At 41.2% G+C, this 23601-nt stretch overlaps 1 protein-coding gene across 4 annotated transcripts in view; it reads left to right on the plus strand.

Annotated features, from left to right (window-relative positions):
* The first annotated feature begins 14954 nt into the window (after window positions 1-14954).
* The window catches only part of CHFR (checkpoint with forkhead and ring finger domains), a 55524-nt gene continuing 46877 nt past the window's right edge, over window positions 14955-23601 (plus strand). For 3 of the 4 annotated variants that reach the window (XR_003943734.1, XR_003943736.1, XM_030217727.1), the window contains exons 1-3: window positions 14970-15035; window positions 15314-15449; window positions 23290-23386. Coding sequence is in view for 1 of the 4 variants with exons in the window: in XM_030217727.1 (XP_030073587.1) it covers window positions 15341-15449; window positions 23290-23386 (206 nt within the window). In the remaining 3 variants the exon portion in view is untranslated. Of the gene's footprint in view, window positions 15036-15313; window positions 15450-23289; window positions 23387-23601 lie in introns of all 4 variants that reach the window. The other variant, XR_003943735.1, reaches the window with a different exon arrangement.

The following is a 23601-nucleotide window of genomic DNA, read 5'->3' on the forward strand; positions in this document are numbered from 1 at the left end:
TGAATAATTTCTGGGGGGGGGGGGGGGTTCATGATAGCATTGTGCTTATTGTTTCAATCAATTTTTGTGTACAAGTTTAGCTTCATTTGTCTTTATTTGAAATTTCATAAATAAAACATTTTCTACAAATTGAATAATCTTATCAATGGGGTGGAGCTGGGGTGGGGGGCAGGGCTAGGATGGGGCCCCACCAAATTGGTCTGCACAGGGCCCCGCACTTGCTAAGACCGGCTCTGTCTGCAGCTTTCAGTCCTGTCTCTTGTCTGTCAGTATTTGTAATATAAAAACTCTGGGGTTCACAAATATACGGTTTCTTCTTATATTCTCACATAAAAAATATAATAGAAACCTCACATTAATATTATTCACACCTCCATATCCCTTATATGTGAAATGGTGTATAATATTACATTAAATTATAGTGCTCAGATTGCAGTGTATGTACTACAGCCATAAAATAGCTTATGACATATCACTGGGACTCACCAGCATAGCACTAACATCCCTTCCTTCCTTCCTTCCTTCCTATAGCTGATAAAATCAACTACTAAAAAATACTTAGCTTGTTATGATGTGAGTCGGGATCCTGTGAATAATCAGGCTGTTTTATCACTGACAATGGCGGGACTGTGGACTTCTGCCCTCCTATTTTTGTTCTCCTGAAGACGCCTATCTGGCGAAATGTGCAGCATGTTGAGAACATGAAAGTTTTTAAACACATATCACATGAGCACTGGGATGATTGCAATACAACAAAAATTCCTCTGGCCCTAATCCTTGGACCCATAATGTAACTGATGATCTTTCCACCCCCTCTGATATTGAAACAAAATTTGATTTATATTCAATTAAGTAAGGGAGCAAGAGGAATTCTGCCTGTCTCTGGTTAATGTGGACTATATATAGGAAAGCCTTAAAAGAACATGCAGAATTGAAGGATAGAATAGCTGCAAAACAGAAAGAATGCATGCAGATAGACACAGAAAAGGATTCTCTAATCACAATGGCTAGTTGCTTAAATGATCAATTAGATTCCCTTAGAATACAGGTGCAACGGCAGGCAGCACAGAAGACTAAAATGAAAGCCCAAATTTTAGCTTTAGAAATGCAGGCCAGCCAGGTTCCAGACTTGAAGCATTTAATCAGAGAATTAATACTGCAAACGCCACATATAGATGAGAATATTGATCATGTACACTGTCACAAGGAGATAGAAACCTTAAGACAAAATTTACAGGATGCTCGTATGCAGGTCTCAACCATTACGGGTCTCCCATGTGCCCCTCCAGACCCAAATATAGCTACAGCCATGCCTGTTTCAGCTGTGGTAACAGTATCACAGTACACACCCATAGCAGGAGGTTCAACTAGAACCATTAGTTCCCAGGCCCCCTCACAGCATCCAAGGCCAGTTCTATATCCTGATTTAGCTCCATACCAAGAGCAGGCCCCACAGGCCCCCTCACAGCATCCAAATCCCCAGTGCATAGGAACACAACCTGTTCTGCAGTCTAATTTAAATGCTCATGATTCAGCTCCTCAACACACAGATGCACCACCTGGACTGCATTCTGATCTAAGCTCCCATAGAAGGGAATCTCTAATAAAGAAATCAGCTCCTCAGTATGTAGCTACTGAAAACCGCCAGCAAGCATGTGACATTTTAAAATCTCATGGTGAGAATCTTTCATATTGGGAAAATAAACCCACTAGTGCCCTTACTGCAAGAGCCTTGCAGATATTGCAGACAGCCACCCAGGAACCTTATAAAAAGAGAAATTTGCCACCAGATAAACAGAAACTTATAACTGCAAGTCCTGCTGGACCAGAAACTGACATTCTGTCAGCCCTTCCTGCAATTTAATTCCTAATAAACATGAGGAGACACGTCCAGCCTGGACTGGACTTCTCCAGCATGACCCACCCTGCAAATGGCAATGGAATCCAGGTGGTTGAATTTTTAGTATAGGTTGGACAGGAATATAGAAAAGGTTTTTGCTATTAACCTTTTGATACACTGTAAAGAATTAAAAATGTAGCTTCTATTGTTCTTTTGAATGTGTAAGATTTAATTATGTCTCTTTGCAATAAGTAAGATTTAAAATGTCTCTCTATGATTAGCTTCTATTGTAATTTGTTTTTGATAATACTGTTTAAGGACTTAGAAATGTCTTTTTCTGATGAGTGACTCCCACTGGAGTTGAAACTAAAATACTGGGTAAGAAGTTTTAAAATTGCCTCTTTCCAATAAGTAACTCCCACTTGAGCTGAAACTTAATATTGTGCTTTAATGTGAATTAACAAGATATGCTTATTATTGTAGAATGAACTAACTAAAGCCTGTCTGCACGCTGCTTGTATACTATGGTCTAAGATTATAGGAAGGAACTGCGGAACAAGAGAGGGATCCCCCACCAGAACCAGCCATGTGACCTGCTATATTAATGTGAAAGTGTCTTTTTCTTGTCTTTTTCAGAGTTCGAATTTCTACTTATGAGATAGTGATCCTGTTCTACTTATGACATATTAATATTTTTATGGTGCTAGTAATTAATACATACATGGCTATCTCAGATACCTGTTCTACATTTTAAAATAGATCTATGCCTCTTCTACATTTTTAAAGGAATAGATCTGATCCTGTTCTACTTATGAGATAGTGAACATGTATAATTTTGCTAATTGTTACTTATTTCTAAATGAATGAAACTGCTATGGTAATCCCAAATGGATGCTGCAGGTGCTGCTTTTGGTGCTTTTGGTGTTCTACTTGCAGGTTACGCTCAATCCTGGATCTGGAATGGACGATCGGAGACCTAAAGACCTAATAGAGTTCTTTGTTTGTTTGTCATGTGGTCTCCATGTTTGTTTTATGTTATGGGGTACCCAAGAAACTATACACAGACATTCATAGACCCTCCCTACTAACAGTCCCTCCATTAGTTCACATTGTACCATGTCCTTTTCCAAGAAAGGAAAAAGAGACCACTTTTCACTGGCAGGCAAGCTATAGAAAAGAATCATTCAAGCTATGGCTCACATATATTAAGTTCTACCAATTGCTATCTAAGGTTATATATTCACATGTGTATATTTGAAAATATGAGCAAAGGTTTTTCTTTATATGATCCACCAGATACAGTCAGTATAGTGAATGTTTCTGATATTCTGTATCACAGCCAGTACGCACACAATGGCTCTCTCTGAAATTAAATATTGGTTGTGTGCAAAGCACAATTAATATATCTTTTCTAAATTCTTTACAACATTAAACACATGAGTATGGTCTATTAAATTGCTACATTAAACACTGCTAAAGCAGATAAATATGGTAACCTTTTACCACACTCATTACTCATAAAAGATTTCTCTCTGAATAAAAAAGGTTTCTCTCTGAAAAAAAACCCAAAAGGGGTTTCTCTCTGAAAGGTATTTCATGGCACTATACCATGACTCTGTTTTTGCTTATTTGGTCAATGATTAAGTAGATATTGTGGTATAGGATTGATAGGAATAATTATTTTCTTTTTGTGTATTATTATGATAATTGCATACATATGCCTTTCTTATTTCTAATGATAACAGTAGTATAGCAGTTCCATATTACCATTCTTGTTTCTGTATTAGAACTATCTGTCTTTCTATTATTGCTAATGATGTACTGTTCATAGTAAGTGATTTTAGTAATTACAGACCAATGCTGCAGTATGTTTCCAATGATTTATCCCTACACACCCCTGAACTACTACCTATTCCCTTAGATGTTATTGCTATTAATACATCAGTTAGCCTCTGAAATAGAGAATATAGGGAAACATTCACAGAGCATTTTTCCTTGGAATGTCAAACGCTGAGAATATGACTGAATAGATTGTTCCACCCCATTGCGGTGGTATAAATTGGTCAATTGCGCACTCTCATGCTATTGATTTGGCTAGCATACTGGGTAAGATATCATGTGGCATCAACCTACGCCTGAGCAGGTGACACAAAAAGAGATGGTCTCTGGAAATAGAGCAAAATGGCACTTGTGTGACTGAAGTCATATAAAGTGTACTTGCAAACCTATTTTAAACCAGAGCAAAGCCATACTCTGCCACCTGACTGAATAGAAGTCTAATGAAACTGACCACAGAAAACTTAACCCTAGCTACCTAAATGTAAGGCATGAGTAAGAGCAAACAAAGGTAATAATGATGAGTCTTTTTGCTTACAACAGTCATATTCCAACTAAGGACATATTCCAAGATTTATAGTGACGTGACATAGTAGGTGACGGCAGGAAAAGACCTGCACAGTCCATCCAGTCTGTTTACTGTCCACTGTCAAAAGATTCACCTCTCCCAATATACACACCAATGTAAATAGTCCAATATCTTTGCTATTGTTTTATTTGAATTCTGTTTCTGTGTTATGTTAGTGTTAAAATTGTAACCTTTTATAGTTATTTGTGATTCTCCGTTCCAATATTGTGTTAAATATTGTCACTAAGAATCAAGAAAGGGAACTATGTAACATGGAGGCATATTTTCAAAGCACTTAGCCTTCCAAAATTCCATAGAAACCTATGGAACTTTGGAAGGCTAAGTGCTTTGAAAATATGCCTCATGGTGTCAGAATTATTGAGCAGATTGTGCTGAATCAGATACAAATATATATATATATAGCAACACAAAAATACAGCTTTAAAAATATATATATTTGAAGAAGCAACTGGCTTTCATTCCAAAGCCCTCTTCCCCCTCCCTTTGGGAATATTTAAAAGACAAAAGGTACTACTGCAAGGACCTCACCTCCCCCTTTTCCTCCCTCTTTAACAAAAGACTTCTCAAGTCAGAGATTGCCTTAAGGCTAAATTGACTCTCTTCCTCTGATCAAAAAGCCTGGCTGATTAACAGAACAAATATCAAAGGTATCCAGTAGAGGCAAGGAGACAGGCAGGTGGGAAAGGTGTGAAATACAGCTACTAAAGACAAAGGACACCTGCTGGCCGCCCCAGACAAATCTTATCAGAATATCTATCACAGAAATTCAAGCAGGAAACCCTGCACTACAATAAACCATTTGTCAGCAAAATCCAGACAGCAAGCCTTGTGATGTCATAAGACATGAGACCAAGATACCACAATGCTTTGCAAATGCCCAAGGGTCGTGTGCAAACCAGGAAACCAAGACAGAGATTCACATGGCATGTCTTCCTGCAGCTTGCAAGAGTATAAAAGATAGAAGCTGTTCCAGACAAGCAGATGCTTCCCTTCAACTGCAACACAGATTCTTCTCTGCGGATTCTCTCTTCCTGGGACCTGTAGCCCACCTGCCTGCTATGAGGACCTCTTCTGCAAACATGTGCTTACCTCATGCTGTTCATACTATGTAAAAACAAAAAAGGAGGTGAAAAACCCTCACGAAATCGTGGAAAATGAAGCAAAAAAGTGAGGAGAGTGGATGAGGATACCAACTATTGTATATTTATTTGCTTAAAAAAGTTAAAAAATGTATGTATACATTAAAACGACCCGACATGGCCGTGTTTCGGCACAATGGCCTGCCTCAGGGGTCTTTGTAACCTTGAATATTGTAACATGAAATCTATACTCCAAGGAAAATAACGGGAAACAATCCTCTCTGGTCTCCTCTCTTCAAAACAATATATATGAGATGTATATCAAAAAACAAAACGAACTTCTAATACAATTGCAGACATCTCTTTTGAGAGGAGTATTAGAAGTTCGTTTTGTTTTTTGATATACATCTCATATATATTGTTTTGAAGAGAGGAGACCAGAGAGGATTGTTTCCCGTTATTTTCCTTGGAGTATAGATTTCATGTTACAATATTCAAGGTTACAAAGACCCCTGAGGCAGGCCATTGTGCCGAACCACGGCCGTGTCGGGTCGTTTTAATGTATACATACATTTTTTAACTTTTTTAAGCAAATAAATATACAATAGTTGGTATCCTCATCCACTCCTCACTTTTTTGCTTCATGTTCATACTATGTAACAAGGACTTGTAAGTAACATAACTTTTGATCTAGACCTGGCTACCTTACTTAAGTACAGATTATCTGTAAAGATCTCTTAAAGAACTCTCGTTTGCAATTGTATTTTAAAATAAACCTTTTCTGAAGCTAAAAATATAGTCTCTTTGTGTTCTGAGTATATGGTATCTGTTAAGGTTATACTGATAGCGCATGGACACTTTTAAACTTAGTGCCATGCTCTGAGTACATGCTTTCAAATCTTGCAGTACAGAATACTGTATTTCAACAGAGATATATACTTAATTTATTTAATTTATTGCAATTATCACCTTTGGTGATTGGTGGAGAAATTAATATCCTAAAACTTATAAATACAGCGCCTGCTCTTAAATTATAAACAGTAGCGAGTGCTTTAGAGCAATATTCCCCAAGTAAATCATTTTTCTTGTTACACTATCATACCTTGCACAAACAATGGCAATCTCTACTATGGAAAGGTGGAATATCAACAAATACAAGTTTCCACAGTGTTCAACAGATCTCAGCGGTGTAACTTGCTGGTGTCAAACGTTTTTACACTGCAAGATTTACAACGCCCACCTCCTCATTGATCAGAATGATCAATGAGGAGGTGGGTGTTATAAATCCTGCAATATAAAAATATTTGACACCAGCAAGTTACACCGCTGAGATTACCATCATACTGACAGACCTTCACCAAATACAGAACAAGGGATCATAAAAACTGAACTGGGAAACCCCAAGAAGTTAACTTGTCATGTATTGCAACACTAAATAAAACAAGAAATGCATTTCCTTTACCACTGAACATAATACAAAGACATCTGCTATGCACACTTATGATTTTTTCTACCTTTGTAGTTTGGACATTTTACCTTTCCATCATGTTGGTTCCAGTTTCTCCTTTCTGCTTTCCTGTCTGCCTTCTGCTAATTCTCCTTCAAGCAGCTGCTGTCCATTTGTCTTTTCTCCTCTGTCCTGTCTTGTTCCGTTCCATTGCTACACCTACCTTTGACATATTTATATTTCCTTTTTGCTCTTTCCTCTTTTTTTCTTTATTGTCTTTCTGTTCACTCAAATTTCACCCTCTTTCTCATCCTTCTCCTTTCTACTTTTCAGCTATCAAATTTCTATCTCACTCACTAACTTTCCCATTGCCCATCTCACTCCTTCTCCCAGCCTTTTCCCTTTCATCATCAATCAACTCTCCATTACCATAATTCTACCCTCTATAATCACTAACATCCTCTCATTCATTTCTTTGCCACCACCACCCCCATCTTGTGTGCGGGAATCACTGCTGCTACCAGCAACCCTTTGACTTGAGAAACATTTGTGAAGGAAGGGAGGGAGATGCAGGACCATGGGAGCCTCTGGAACTGTGGAGCCTAGCTTGCTCCCCACCCCCCCCATGCCAGTGCTGTCAAGGGTGCAGAGCTGCTGGGTGGGCCTCATCCCAAAGTGTGTGTACTTAGGCCAACCCAAGCCCACCCATGGCTATGCCCCTGGTCTCCACCCTTAGAGCTTCCAAGTTGCCCAGTTCCAGTAGGGAGATTTTAGGCCACTCCTGGATTTCTGCCAACCTCATCCTAATACTGTCTTGAATGAATTCCTCCAAAAAGGAAGTAAATAAATCCTAATAAATAAACAATAATAATAATGCATTATGGGACCTACAGCACTGATTTCAATGGCTACAATCAGGGACTACAAATACCATACTACTTTCAGATATAAGAGTGGACTAACACGGCTACCACACCTCTCTACTTAAGATATAAGTTTAAAACAACAACTGATCAAAATGTCTCCCTCCTGGACCTGGATAACTTGCCAGCTCTGCATTTTTTTTCTTTTGTTTTAAAATTTAGAAGAGGCTGGTGGGACTTAAGCCCTTCCCTTACCTCTGTTTTTAGCCATACCAGCAGCCCTCCCCATGTCTGCTCTGCCTGATAATGCAGGTGTGCCTTGGGCTCTTAAGTGCCTCATTTTAAACATTAATAGCAGGAAAGCTGGAATCTGGGAGTCAGAATCAGGAGCTCCTCTTTTCTTAAAGTTCTCCCTCTGACTTTAAGTAGATTACCTCACCTCACTGTGCATACATTCATCAGATTGTAAATGAATGTAATAAATACTGCTAACCCTTTTCTGTCTCACGTTCAGAATCTTCCTGCAGCGCTCTTGTGCTGAAATAGACATTCCCTTCAGAGTTTCCCGCTTGCTTGCTTCCAAAATATGAGCATCTCATTTGTACTGGGTAAGGAAAGTTTGAAAGAGAAGGTGTAAAGTGGCTTATTTTTTGGTCACAGGACAATCACAACAACACACTCTCCTCCTTTCCTCCTCTAGGAGTCAGTTGCTGTGGTGGCATTTCGCTTCAGAAAGGGACGTTTTATCTAAATAATAGATTTTCGTTTTTACCTCTGCATCAACCTCTGACCCTCTCTATTTTATTAATGAAGACTACCAAAACGAGATGATAACAGGGCAGTGTCATGAGGAGCCGAGTGCAGCTTGAGACAGCTCTGTTATCTAATGTGACTGAAGACAGGCAGCTGTAGCTCAGTAGGGCAGAAAAGGAAATTAGAGAGTGAAATCCAAATTGCATCCTACAGAAAGAGTATTCTGGCTTTAAACGAAGCTGACTTTTTATCTCCTTGTGTCTTCTTGCTGATGTTGCATTAGGGTATTTTACATTAAATATTCCCTTGGGAACCAAATCCAATTGTAAAGCAGACAGAAAGACGTAGATGGGAATGGGAATGAGTAGACTTTGCCAGAAGAAAAATTAGCCCCACAAACAAGTTTATTTCTAGCCAATCTTCCCAGGTAAGTGCCTGAAGACATTTAATTAAGCTTGTCTTGAACTGTTGTCTTTGGAGGTGGGAGGTAGAATTTAGTAAGAGGCCAGCGTATGAACAATCCATATAACCCCGGATTCTATATAAGGTGCGGTGCCCAATTTACATGCGTACCTTGAGTAATGAGCCAATCAAGGATGATAATTGGCCAATAACAACCAATTATCACTAATTGGCAATAATTGGAACTTACATGCACTTCTTTTTAGGAGTATTCAAAAAGGTGCGTGGAAATCCTAATGCGAGTAGCTAAAAAGGCAGTGTGGCCATGGGAGGCATGTGGGCATCTCGAGGGGCATTACTTAAATTTACGCATGTTGTTATAGAATTCAGGGAACGCATCTACATTTAGGTGCGGGTATTTACAGCACGTTTTCAGTGGCGTAAATGGCTGCACCTAAATGTAGGCACATTCCCTGGCCCTATGCGCTAGTCTATAAACTGTGCCTAACTTTAGGCATGGCTTATAGAATAGTGCTAAGCGCTTTTTTGGATGTATCTATATTTTAGTTGCCATTTACAGAATCTGGCCCATAATGCCAGGGCTGGCTCAAGGGATAGTAGTGCCCTGAGCACCTTGCTGTGGTGGCGCCCTCCTCCCACTGCAACGCATCTGGCACCCCTCCCCCCATAGGTTCAGCATCTGTCCCCCTCCCTGCAGGTCCAGTACTGCTCCCTCTTGCCTCTCACTTCCCCATGGCCTGTAAAGGTTACATCAGGCGCCAAGCATAGCAACAGCAGAATGACAGACTGCCTTCAGCCAGTCCCTGGGTCTTCCCTCTGACACGTCTTGCCCACAGGAAATTGCATCAGAAGACGCAGGACGCAGCAAAGAGAAGACCTGAGTGGCGATAGAGCAGTGCTGAACCTATGGGGGGGAATGAGGAGGTAGAAAAGGCCTAATCTGTAGACCTGATGAGGTCAGAGGATGGTATTTTGGCGCCCTTAATCACCAGTGCCTTGGGCCAGAGCCTCACCTGGTCCAATGGTTAAGCTGGCCCTGCATAATGCATCAAGCTGTTTTCTACATTTGGAACACTGCTTAACTTAGGGTCCCCGTGAACCATGTGCATTTTATCAAGCATAGAGTGAATTTCTCATGCACACTTATTTATACAGAAGCTATATTTTGCCAGTCCAGGGACATCACCCTGCTGAATCTCTTTCAATGGAAGTTTAATGCCAGCCCCCTGGGCATCACCCTGTACAACTTTCACACTGGCCTTCCTAAGAACAAAACAAAAGTCAAATTCTCTTGATGTACATATTTTAAAAATGCAAATTGAAAAACATGACATGTGTTACCTCTATAAAAGTATCACCTTTCCTTGCCTATTTTATTTTACTTTAGGAAGGTTAAATCTTGTGCTCCCTTTCCTCTATCAGCTACAGTGAATTAATTCAGACAGTAACTCTACTAATCCACTTATAGATCATCTTTGTTCAATTCTAGACTGAAAGCAGTTCACAGCAAATAAGAATATACAGTATAATCACAATTAACAAAAGATGAAGTCTGAAGTAGGAAATTATGACTGCCCAGAAAGAAGACTAGGCAACTACTTGTCCCATGGCTAGAAATGCAAAATCTCTTTTCACATAGCATATCAGGGTTTCTCAAACCATGGTATCTGTACCCCAAAGAGCATGCCTGCCACAGGGAGGAGGTATACAGGCAGAATCCCTGCTAAAATACCATGCTGTGGGATAGGAAGGCAGCCACAGAAGCTAAAGATAGGAGCCAGAAGTCATTTTAAGAAGCTGTTTCATACCTTTTCTGCCTCCTTCCCCATGCGGTGCATCTCTCTTACTGCCCTGAATCTACTGCTGACATGGCTTTTGTCAATGGGCTCTGGACACTACCTTGGGACTCAATTGAACACCCATTCCCCCCATCCCCAAATGAGATGTAGGAAGAGGATTGAAGTGCTGGGGTTGTGCTGCAACCATTGATCTCTGCTCCCCAACTCCTCCTCTCCCCCCCCCCACAAAGGAGATGTAGGACGTGACCAAAGTTATCAGTTGTGTTTTTGTTTGATGTGGGAGTGAGAAATACACAGAAGGCTGGGTAAGAATTCTGGTGCCGAGTCTTGGGTAGAGGGTGGAAGGAAAGGAAACAATACTGAGTGTGAGTTGAGAGGGAGGAGCAAAGAGAAGAGTTTGGGGGTAAATGTTGGTAAAAGAGATGGGATAAGGGCAGAGAGAGGTAGCTGGTAGTAGAGGGTGGGTAAGAGTTCAAGATGGCAGGAAAGGATGGAGGGCAAAAGAGGGAAGAGAGAGGGGTTGAGGGGCACAAGAGGAGAGTGCTGGGTAGGAATCAGGGTGGGAAGAGAGATAGAGCAGGAGCAATAGGAGAAGGGGTGGGGAGTAGCAGTTAAGTAGAGGAAGAGGGCATGAGGAGGAGTGGATGGAAGCCAGCACAGTGTTAGAAGAGGGGACTGGGGTGAGAAAACATGGAGTGGGGCAGGAGACTGAGACAAAAGGCAATTAGGGTTAGGGGAGAACATGAGATGAAGTGAAACATTTTGTTCTTCCAGGGAAACTCTGAGCTGGGCAGTAATTGTAGGGGAAGGGGAAAGAGAAGGGAGATGGAATCCAGTCTGCAGGCTGGGAGAAGGAAGAGGAGGGTGTGAGACAGAAGGATATCTTTCCATCTTTTCACAATATCCTGCAAGCTGCACCCCCTCTCTCCCCCCTCCCCTGAAGAAAGCCCTGAGTTTGCCTAGAAAGGTTCAGCAGTTAACTCCCACACATTTCTTCAAAGTTGTTTTTCTATGACTATGAAGCCAATCCTGCTCCTCCCATTTTGCTGTCAACATATTCTCCATTATCAGGACTGCCCAATGATCACCACAAGGAGGTTAGATTGAGAGCATGAGACGGTATGAGCCTATCTAGCCCATTATATAGGCTGAAGCCAGTAGGCAGAGCTTGCTGGCAGTAGACGGAGATTGCTACCATTTTCTCTCACCCAAAACAATAGCAAACGCTATTGAAAACAATAGCAAAAGATTATTAGAAATAACGGACTGCTTATATGTGGTTCATCTGTAAAAATAATCAAAAGCTATCCAGTTGGATAGTCAGTGCCTTAAAAGGTAGAGGCCAAAATATATATATTTTTTAACTTATTTGGCAGCCTTTTAATTTATTTTGAAAACTTCCCAAATGTAGATATAAATATCATTAAATAAAAAATTGAGTATCACTAAAACAGCTTTAAAATGATTGTAGCTGGTAGAAACAGCAGCTATAAACTCTGCATTTTGTGCTGTTCTATACAATATAGAATGGCCAAATTTAAGTGAGGATAGCCTGTTTCCTGATGGGTTCATTTTAACTGTTGTTGTAATCAGCCTTGGGAAGCCTGGTGCTATAAAGATGGAATATACTGAAATTAAATGGAAGTAAAATTAAACTCTCCTTTAACTGGGGCACATGGAAACATAATCACTTCAAGTGTTTTGTAGAAGTTTACATTTTAGATACACAAATGAATTATTCTGTTTTGAGCATGTTTCAGGGACAAGTGGTTTTATAAGCAAAAATAAAAATAAATACATTGTTTCATGTAGATCTCTTTTGTTTAAACATAACTAAATGGGCTATAAGCCCCTAATGCAGTCCATTGGTTTTCTTATATTTTTGTTCTTGTGGTGACTTATACTGTGCCAAAACTGAAAAGTCTTATCTCTGGTTATTATTTATTTAGATTTTGCTTACACCTTTTTCAGTAGTAGCTCAAGGTGAGTTACATTCAGGTACACTGGCTATTTCTCTGTCCCAGGAGGGCTCACAATCTAAGTTTGTACCTGAGGCAATGGAGGGTTAAGTGACTTGCCCAAGATCACAAGGAGCAGCAGTGGGATTTGAACCGGCCATCTCTGGATTTCAAGACCAGTGCTTTAGCACTAGGCCACTCCTCTAGTCCACTGGTTGATAATAAAAGAAGCTCACTGTGAAAAGTATCCACCCTAAAAGCTGTTTTTGTTTGTGTGTGGCTGTACATGAGGAATTGTGATACTGAAAAAATAAGTAATTGTTTTTGTTCCTAGTCATGCATCCAAAGGTTATATAATCTTTTTAAGAAAGCCAGTTATAGTAATACTAGAGCCCAGCTAAGGAACAGGTTAGTTTGAGTTAGTCTTCCCTGGATCAAACTTTCTTTTCTTGTGCCATCACCATCCAGCTGGATAGGCAGTGTCTTAAAAGGTGGAGGATTGACATTTCTAATCCCACATTATCCCAAGCAAACTCAATGTGGCTTACATTTGAAAATACAGTGAGACAGAATAATAGAATTCAGTTATATCATTGGAGCAAGTAGATGGATATGTCTGAAACATTTAACAAAGTTGAGATTAGCATATATGCCCAACTGCACATTTAAAAGTCTGTTCTTTAATGATGCTGCATGCTCAGAAATCATAGCCATAACTATAGACAGTCATTCAAACATTGGCACATGAACACACCAGAACAGGCATCCATCCGTACACACACTGCAAAAGTAAACAACAGCATCTACAGAGTACATCCACATTCTAGATAGCAGATGTACAGATCAGTAGGACCCAAAGCAGTCCAAAACAAGTAAAGTCAGAAACAACACAGTTTATACCTAATTGTTCAATCACCCTTAGGATTCACCTTTGGGTTTAAAAAGCAAAACCATGTGCATGTAAGGACTGGATAAACTAATGGAGTGGAGGCGTGGCCTAGTGGTTTGGGTGGTGGACTTTAGTCCTAAGGAACTGAGTTCAATTCCCAGCACAGGCAGCTCCTTGTGACTCTGGGCAAGTCACTTAACCCTCCATTGCCCACCACATTGAGCCTGCCATGAGTGGGAAAGCACAGAGTACAAATGTAACAAAAAAAAATTAAAACAAAGTTTAAAGCAAACGCCCTTAATATGTAATACTTATCAGCAATAATGAAATAGTGATGGATAGCAAGCAGCCTGAGCCAACAGACTTAGGACCTTGTTTACTAAGATGCATTTTTAGTGTGCGCTAAATTTTAGCACACCCTAATGCTAGAGCCACAATAAACAGGGCCCTTATTTTCTACTGAACATAATTAGGGCCCTGTTTACTAAGGCGCATTAGCGTTTTTAACGTACCTACAATTAGCATGTACGCTAACCATGTAGGCACCTATAGGGACATTGTGGGCACATACACAGTTAACATGTGTACACGGTTAACACACGTTAAAAACACTAATGCACCTACAACATGGAATAGTAAACAGGGCCTTTAACATTATATGAATTCGGCGGCTAATAGTGCGCTGAACTGGACAAAGTTTGCATATTTAGACTGACTCTGAACAGAACTTATGCATGAATGAAGCCCTTCTCTCATTATTCAATACCTCTCTGTGAAATAGTAGTAATAAAAAAAGGCAAGTGCATTTTCATAATATACCACTGCATTCCACAAAACAAAAGGAGCAAGTTCCCATATGTAATCTTTTCTTTTGATGTATGAACAGGGGAAAAAATATGTTAAATGCTCCCAGGTTTCAACCTAATTAATGTTTTCTTTTTAAATTGTACTTATAAATAGTCAGTCTTATTGTTATACACCTCATTCTCACAACACGAAAACATCTTTGGACGAATACAGGTAGTTCCTAAACTAGCCCCTCCAAACGACACAATGATTTACAATTTAGAATTAATTACTACTCTAACTGATGAAACCAGTACTTCCTCTGTGTACATCCGTATGCTGCACAAGCCAGCATGTTTGAAAATATAAATGAAATCAAATAAAAATGTTACCAACAGTAAAGAACGACAACGTGGATACAGCAGGTCATAGGTTTGCTTGCTTTGTTTTGTGTGCACGGGAATGACGGCTGCGCGGAGGAGTCGGAAAGTGAGACTAACCCAAATGGCTTCAGCTCCTTGACGTCATGCCGGCTCCTGTTCTCAATCTAACCTCATTAGACCACTAACCTTTTTGATAGATTCTGTATGTTTAGGGCATGGCGTCAGTCGCCACAGTGAGGCTTGAAACACATAGATTTAATCTACGTGTTTTGCGTCCTGCTTTACGTCAGCAGAGCACTGCCCCCTCGATCAGCTGCTGTGTGGCTGGTTCCGGTGACTACAAGGCGCTGCTGGACTGGAGCTGGGAGCTTGGGTAGCGGATACAAACAGGTTACGGGACTGAGGGCTCAGAGTACAGTACCGCAAAAGCGTGCTGGGATTAGTGGGAAAAGAGACCTGCCCCTCCCGATTAATCTCAGCAAGCGAGAAGTGGGGTGGGGGAGGAGATGGACCCCCTTGGGCCGAGCCCAGCCGCAACATTGAGGCAGGGAGTTTAACTAAGCATCGGAGACAAGTCTAGTGCGATTGCTGTCGCTCTCTACTGTGCAGCTGATTACAAAAGAAATGTTGCATGAACTAACAAGGTTTTCTCCCTTTCCTATTTCTAGTGTGCTCGTGAGTAGGTGTTGCTGGCCATGGAAGGCTCAGAAGAGAGGAGGCCCTGGGGGAAGTTGAGTCGTTTGGGGGGTGCAGAACCTGAGCTGGTCCTCAATAAAAAGGAATGCACCATCGGGAGGAGGAAAGGTGAGGAAGCTGATGGGTGCTTGTGCTCCCAAGTGAGGGTTACCAGGCCTTCAATGCTTAATAGGATCAGGTACCTATACATAATTAAAAAAAATTTTTGACAAAAAAACCCCCCTCGTGAAAGCAAAATAAATGATCAAATGCTTAAGTTTAATTAAGTGTTGCCTTTCCTCCTTTTCATTGTTCCCAGGGGGTGATAGCAATGCCCCATTCATCATCTGACATTTTATTTTCCTATTTAGATGTACCAGTGTTCGTAAAGCAAAATAAGGGTAGGAATGAAGGCATTGAACAATTCCAGGAGCTTCTCATTTATAGCTAGATTTACTAAAGTGCACTACTGCCATTTACGTGTGTTTTGATAAAATACTTTATATTGCATATAATGGGACATGTGGTAAATAGTGTGCATATGCTGGCATGCCTTTTATTTATTTATTGCACTTGTATCCCACGTTTTCCCACCTATTTGCAGGCTCAATGTGGCTTACAAAGACCTGTTATGGCATCACCATTTCAGGGTACAAAAGATACAATTGGTGTTACAAAGATAATCAAGGCTAAGAAGACGATCTAATCAAGCAGATATGGAAAGACAGTCAAAATAAGGGAGGATATGGTGGTGTATTGTAGTTAATTATGGATTCTCATGGTAGGCTTTGTTAAAGAGAGAGGTTTTCAACGATTTGCGAAAGTTAGTTATTTCGTTAATCGTTTTCAAGTGAGTTGGTAGGGCATTCCACAACTGCATGCTCATGTAGGAAAAGCTTGACGCATGTGTTAGTCGGTATTTTAATCCTTTGCAGCTGGGGAAATGTAGATTAAGAAAAGTGCGGGCAGATCTTTTAGCATTCCTGGGTGGGAGGTCCACGCGGTCAAGCATGTATGACGGGGCTTCTCCGTATATAATTTTATGAACAATCGTGCAGATCTTGAACGCGATACGTTCTTTAAGTGGGAGCCAGTGTAATTTCTCTCTTAGGGGTTTTGTACTTTCGTATTTTGTTTTTCCAAATATAAGTCTGGCTGCGGTATTTTGGGCATTTTATTAAATTTTAGTAAATCTATCCATTATTTTTATGTGAGTGGAAAGAAAGAGAGATGTGGCCTTGTCTTTATATCACTTTTTTTTTAACCTTTGGAGAAGTGGCTTTAAAGATGTGTGTAAAAACAAAAACAGATCTGCAGCTTTATTTTAAGTGGAAAGTACGGTATCCAGAGGATTCAGTTTATACCTATTTTCTTGTTAACCTTTGCATGCTATCCGAACCCTGGCTGGACACTAGGAGAGTGGATTATCTACAGAGCAGGTAGTAGCCGGGAAGATAGTAGGACCGGATGTGTTAGGCTGTCCCTCCCTTCCTCCCTCAGCAATGAGTTGGTTGCCGCACTGGTAATTTTTCCTAAAAGCAGATCTGGGGGATCCAGAAATCTGCTTCAGATCCTCTGCACCTGTTTTTAAGTTTAAGGGCAAGTGCCACACCCAGCCCTTGCCCAGAGAAGCTGCGACGCCCTCCAGTTTATCTGCAAACTGGAGAAGCAAATGGTTAAAAGCTGGATCCCCCAGATATGCTAGTGTTTTTTAAGGTGGAAAGCATGAGATCTGGTTTTTACCTAGTCCTCTTAGGAAGGATAAGATCATAGTAGGAAAACTAATTTTGCTTTGGCCTTTACTAAGTAGTGATGAGAAGCTGCCAGTATCAAAAGCATATTTTTGTTAATGATTCAGAGGAACTGAAGTAAATCACTATGAAACTGGAAGAGCAAATTGACGAAATAAGAGTAACATATCAATAGGACCAGATGAGTTTTCAAAATTTCTGGCTTAATAGCAAATATGAAATTGTAGACCTGTTACTAGTAATCTGCAACCTACAATTAAAGTTGGCTACAGCATCGGAAAACATCATGCCTCTGTATCAGTTTGCACTTTGGATATTGGGGTGGTTAGTTCCCTTCAACGCAGAAAAGATATAATGGATCTAGAAAAGGCACAGAGAAGGGTAACCAGAATGATGAAAGGGATGGAACTGCTCTCCTATGAACAAAGGCTAAACAGGTACCTGGCGACGAGGGGGTCCAAAGTACAGGGGGCCAGGCTTAATCTGTGGGGGCCCTTGCCCCTGTGGCCCCACCTAGCTACGCCCCTGCTAACAACCAATTTGATGTTAATTGGCATTCATTAAAATTTGCATGTGTATCCAGCTGTGCGCTATTCTGTAAGGCTTGGTGCCTATCTTTACTAGCGTGTAACTCCAAAAGGGGTGTGGCCACAGGCGTGTCAGGGGTAGTCCGAGAAGTTGCACTGCAGTTAAAAGAATATAGCCTCGGTGTGCCTAACGAGCACCAGCATTTACACCAGTCTATAAAAGGCCACGAGTCTATAAAAGGCGCACGCCCTTTTGTAGAATAGCGCAGATGTCTTTTCTGGTGCCAGATTTTGAGTACAATCTGTAAACACATGGGAAATAATGCTTTGTATCAGAGGCCGGCGGGGAAGGTGGCTCGCCACCCAGGCGGCGTGCATTAGAGCCCCCCCGGCAGCAGCTTTGCTGTTTTGAGGAACGGTATTCATTCTAACTGACCAGCTTGGTTTGGCAGTTTTGTTGAGATCCTGTCCCCGTTAAGGTGATCCATTGAGCATGTGGCCAAGGTGCAGATAATACGAAGGAGTAGCACCTGGTTCAACACAACTGTTATTTGCAAGTTGTTGTGGACACTTGGACAATTTCTTATGCGGGAATTTTCCCATTGGATTTTTCGTTGCCCCAAATAAAGGCGTAGCGGTTTTTAGTTCCATTTCTGACTGTGATATTGAACAATTCAGAGATTTAGTAGGCAATTGAGTTTAGCTAGAGAAAACTGGCTAAATTGCTGAGATTGAATGTTTGTTGGGCTACACATGAAGACACACTATACGGGTATATGTGAACTTTACAAAACCTGTAGTGGTTTATAGTATATTGGTATGTGTATGTTCTGATAATTAACAAATATTTTGTATATTCATAATTGGAGTACATTTGTTGGATAAGTGCCAGATTTTGAGTGCCGTTTACTGAATTGTATGATATGCTTCTGTTCCACCTTTAACATGAATTTCAAAGCGGATTACAATAATAAAACTTCTGCATTCAGAAGGACTTTATATACAATTGTATAATCAATATATTAAAAACTAGAAGATATACATAATTCTGCTTAAAATTACAAATTCTGCAAGTTTTCAAAGATTTTCTAAATAAACTAGTAAAAAAGGCCCGTTTCTGTAGGCAAGGAAACGGGCCTTAGGCAGGCAATCCCCCCCCCCCCGTGCTACAGCCCCCTCGAACCCACCCCCTCCCGCGAACCTGTCGATCCCCCCACCCCAGAATGCCGAAAACCACCGTCGCCACCGTTGTTGTGCTACCTTCCCTTCCCGTAGGTTGTTCAATCATCTTCTTAGAAAGTTTAACTCCGTGCGTCTGACGCACGCAGTTTTCGGCGTTCCGGCGGGGGGGGGTGGGGTCGACAGGTTCACGGGAGGGGGTGGGTTTCGAGAGGGCCATAGCGCGGGGGGGGGGGGTGACAGCTGATTTCGAGGCTACACGTGTTTCCCTACTCCTCCCCTTGCCTTGCAGTCAGCTGTGTTGACGTCAGTGACGTCCTGCATGTCTGCCTCGCAGACCACTTGCAGCCAGGGACCCACGGTCCCAAGCATGGAACGGTGGAGGTGAGAATTATTATATAGGAAAGTATGAATTAATGTGCCGCAGGTGAACAGTTTTGCTGTTTCAAAACCTTATGCTTTGAAAATCAATTGATCGTTCTCTAACAGATTTACTCCTTTTAAAGTCGGAAAATCTAGTATTAGTCGTTGCTTGCTTCTTGAATGGAGTCTCCTGCTTAGAACGATCATTAACTGATTAAAAGTATTTGAATTAAGCCCAAATATACTTTTAAAAACCAAACAAACAAGTTTAAAATAGATTTGACTCTCAACCTTTAACCATTGTAATTCATTCAACAGTGGAGTAGCTTCGGTATATTTTCCCTTCCCAGAGTTGAGCTGTAATGTTTTGGAGCAGTTGAAGTCTCTTTCTGTGGTTTCCTGTAAGCGTTATAATAATCCAGATTAGGGAGTAACATAGTCTGTGCAATAACGCTAAAATTATTAGGACTAAAACAGGATCTAATAGCCCCAAGTCGTCGCAGTGCACAAAAAAAATCTTCTTACTAATGCATTCACCTAATGTTAGAGTTACGTTACAGTCCAAGATGACTCCAAAGACTCTTGACTTATCCTCAAATTTAAGAATAGCTCCTGAATTCAGAACTATATTAACTAATAGAGCCCATAGTGCTTAATGGGGAAAGGGAACTTTGTTGTCGTGGATGTTAGCATTCAGGAGAGAAATCATGTTAATTAGGGATCTACATTTGTTTGAAATAATATGGGAAATGTCAATGATCCAAAAAAGATAAACAAACAAAAACAAAGACAATGAAAAATTCCATGACACAGGAAAACTAAACGAAACAAAATGTTTGGCCTGATAACAGGCTTTGCTCGTGTGTACTACAACCAGGTAGTAGTGATTTGATCACTCATATTCAAAGCTCATCAAAACCAGCAGCACTAATCCCAAATTTAGTGGAAAAGTGAAAAAGTTATCTCAAGTTTCACATTTTATGAAAATTTACTATCTTGCCCTTTGGGTGGTTTACAGTTTAAAAGCTAGAGGATACTCAACAATAAACAATAGAGAAAGGAGGTAAAGTACAATCGTTGATAAGTTCCAAGCAAGGGCGTATCTGCATGGGGCCACGGGGGCCTGGGCCCCCGTAGATTTGGCCCTGGACCCCCCTGCCGACGACCCTCTCCACCCCCCCTCCCGCCGCCAATCCGCCGTCGCCTATCTTTGCTGGCGGGGGACCCCAACCCCCGCCAGCTGAGGTCCTCTCTTCCGTTGCAGCAAAGCTTCCTGTTCTGAGTCTGACGTCCTGCACGTACAATGTGCAGGATGTCAGACTCAGAAGAATTTGAAACTGAAGGAAGCTTTGCTGCAACGGAAGAGAGGACCTCGGCCCCGCCAGCAAAGGTAGGCGACAGCGGCGGGGGAGGGTTGGCGGCGGGAGGGGGAGGTGGAGACGGTCGGCGGCACCAGGGGGGGGCTAAAATGTGCCCCCTCACTCTGGCTCTGGCCCCCCTCCCGCCGAAGTCCAGATACGCCTCTGGTTCCAAGTGTGGCAGTAGGTTTCAGCTTTTGCCTTCAAATCAATACTTCAGCCCAGTCCTTTCCAGATTGATGATGTAATTTCTTCACCAAACTCTAGCAAAGCCATTTCCCTCACAGACACAGTCCACAAAGGTGGAAATAATTAAAAAGGCTCATTCTCTGACGGAACTATTTCGGTGTCGTTACACTGGTTCGTAATTTCTTGCGAGGCATGTCCTTCAACTGCTTGATTTCATGAATGGGAGGGTTTCTGTGTGTTACGTTGATTGTTTCTAATTTGCAGTTTGTTTAGTATATTGTACAGTACCTGCTGCTGTTGTTCGCTTTTGAACAGCTTTACAATTTTGCAACACGCAGAGGTAAATATAGAAAATAGAGAGTAGGGGAGGATCAAAGATGGAGTTGGGGGGGGGGGGATTGTAAAATGTATGATGATGGAATTTGTTGTATTGACTTTGTGTCTGTTTTGATATTTGACTCGTTGATTGCTATTTTCTTTCTGGACATGTCATCAATAAAAATTTTGAAAATTAAAAAGGCCAATACTTGGAGAGGGAGGGATCCCAGACCTGCTTGTTCTTTCTTTGAAGTGTGTAGCAGCTATTCTCAGAGAGAGTTTTACCTGAGCAGGCCCCTGTGCAGCTGATTACCTTCAGCATCTACTCTTTCCATGGTTTTGCAGATTGGTAAGAGCTGACTACTGCCCATATGTTCGAGCTGGCACAGTGGTGCTGGAATCTAGTACCTCAGTGTCACACAGTGACTAGCTACCAGGACAAAGATTTCATTCCAGAAATGAAGGGTCAATACATGAAAGAAGAAAATTTAATTGAACTTGTATGTTGACAAATTACTTTGTAATGAAGTGTTTTTTTTATATCAAGTATCTTTATTTAGCAAAAGTTCAAAATTATAATAGTTAAATGTATTTGTTAGGGTTCAGTGCTGTTTATCAATTTGAAGGACAATAAAACTATAAAAATATTGAAGATGCTATGGGAAGCAGGGTGATATGGCTTGAAGAAGAAGATGTTGCTTTCAAAAGCTAATCGAAAAGGACTAGATTCAGGAAATGGCGCCGATAAAAACGTGCTCCAAGTTGGGTGCCGGGCTCTGTGCCTCACTTTGGGTACGAGCATTTACACCAACTCAAACCTGGTGTAAATCCTTACACATAAGTTAGGCGTGGATCCCCCGAATTCTATAATACTGCGCACATCTTTAGTGGATGCCTCTCCCATGGCCGCAACCCCTTTTCAGTTGCGTGCTAAAATGTTTGCAGAAACGTTTTCATAGTGCTTGGCAAGATACATGTGTAAATCCTAAATTGGAGCTATTTAACTGAAAATAACTTCCTCTCGTATGAGGAAAGGCTAAAGAGGTTAGGGCTCTTCAGCTTGGAAAAGAGACGGATGAGGGGAGATATGATTGAGGTCTGCAAAATCCTGAATTGTGTAGAATGAGTAGAAGAAAATCGATTTTTTTTACTCATTCCAAAAATACAAAGACGAGGGGACACTCGAAGTTACATGGAAATACTTTTAAAACAAATAGGAGGAAATATTTTTTCACTCAGCGAATAGTTAAGCTCTGGAACTCTTTGCCGTAGGAGACGGTAACAGCGGTTAGTGTATCAGCATTTAAAAAAGGTTTGGACAAATTCCTGGAGGAAAAGTCCATAGTCTGCTGTTGAGGCAGACATAGGAAGCAACTGTGTGCCATGGGATTTGTAGTATGGAGTGTTGCCACGATTTGGATTTTTGCCAGGTACTTGTGACCTGGCTTGGCCACTGTTTTGAAAACTGGATACTGGGCTAGATGGACCATTGGTCTGACCCAGTATGGCTACTCTTATGTTCTTATGTAAATATTGCTAGTTATTGGCTCATTACTCAAGTAAATTGTGTGCACAATTTGGGGTTCTGGGGGAAAATGTACCGGTATTAAGATAGTCCAGTAAAGAAGGTATTATTGATCTTTGTTTTGTTTTATTTCTATTCATTACTTTTAAAAGTGGACTAACACAGCTACACACCATTTTATTCAAGCCTATTCTGTAAAGAAAAGTAGGTACCTACCTTTCTTTACAGAATAATGTGCCTACATTTATGACGTGATCACCTACACCAGCTCTATAGCTCATGTAAATACCCAACCTAGAATAGCGCTTAAGCGCAGATCTCGCACCTAGCTAAAACCTGGTGTAAATGCTGGTGTCCAAGTTAGGTGCACTGACCCCAGTATTCTATAACTATGTGTGCAAATTTTTGGAAAGCCCTAGACACGTCCATGCTCCCTTCATAGCCACAATCGTTTTCTAGATCGTGCTATGGGAGTTAGGTGTACTGCCTTATAGAATGGCATGCAGCCAGATGTGCATGCAAATACTAAGTACCAATCAGGATGCTGGGCTTGATGAACCTGTGGTCTTTCCCAGTATGGCAATACTTATGTACTTATGTACTAATAATTGTTAGCTCCCAATTATTGATGTCATTGAGCTTGTTAAGCAAGTAATTTGCATGTGCATCTCATGTGTGCAAATCTGGGTGCCTTATATATAATCCGAGGGTTGTGTGCATGGCTTGCCCATAGTTAGGATTTTTTTTCTCTCTCCCTAGGCTGTGACCTGTCCTTGCCTGACAACAAGCTGGTGTCTGGAGATCACTGTAAGATCACAGTAGATGATTCTGGTCTAGTATCATTAGAAGACACCAGGTAAGAACAGGTGACAGCATCTCTGCACTTTCCAGAGAGGTTCTAGCCCTGGGGGGTTGATAGCGCTGAATCTTGCTTGTACTTGGTATTCTTCCAAGTACTCGTGACATTGACTGACCACTGGGGGGGGGGGGGGGGGTTGATAGCGCTGAATCTCGCTGGTTCTTGGGATTCTGCCAAGTACTCGTGACATTGACTGGCTACTGCTGGAAGCA

Source organism: Microcaecilia unicolor, chromosome 11 (genome assembly GCF_901765095.1).
Source record: "Microcaecilia unicolor chromosome 11, aMicUni1.1, whole genome shotgun sequence".
Lineage (NCBI taxonomy): Eukaryota > Metazoa > Chordata > Amphibia > Gymnophiona > Siphonopidae > Microcaecilia > Microcaecilia unicolor.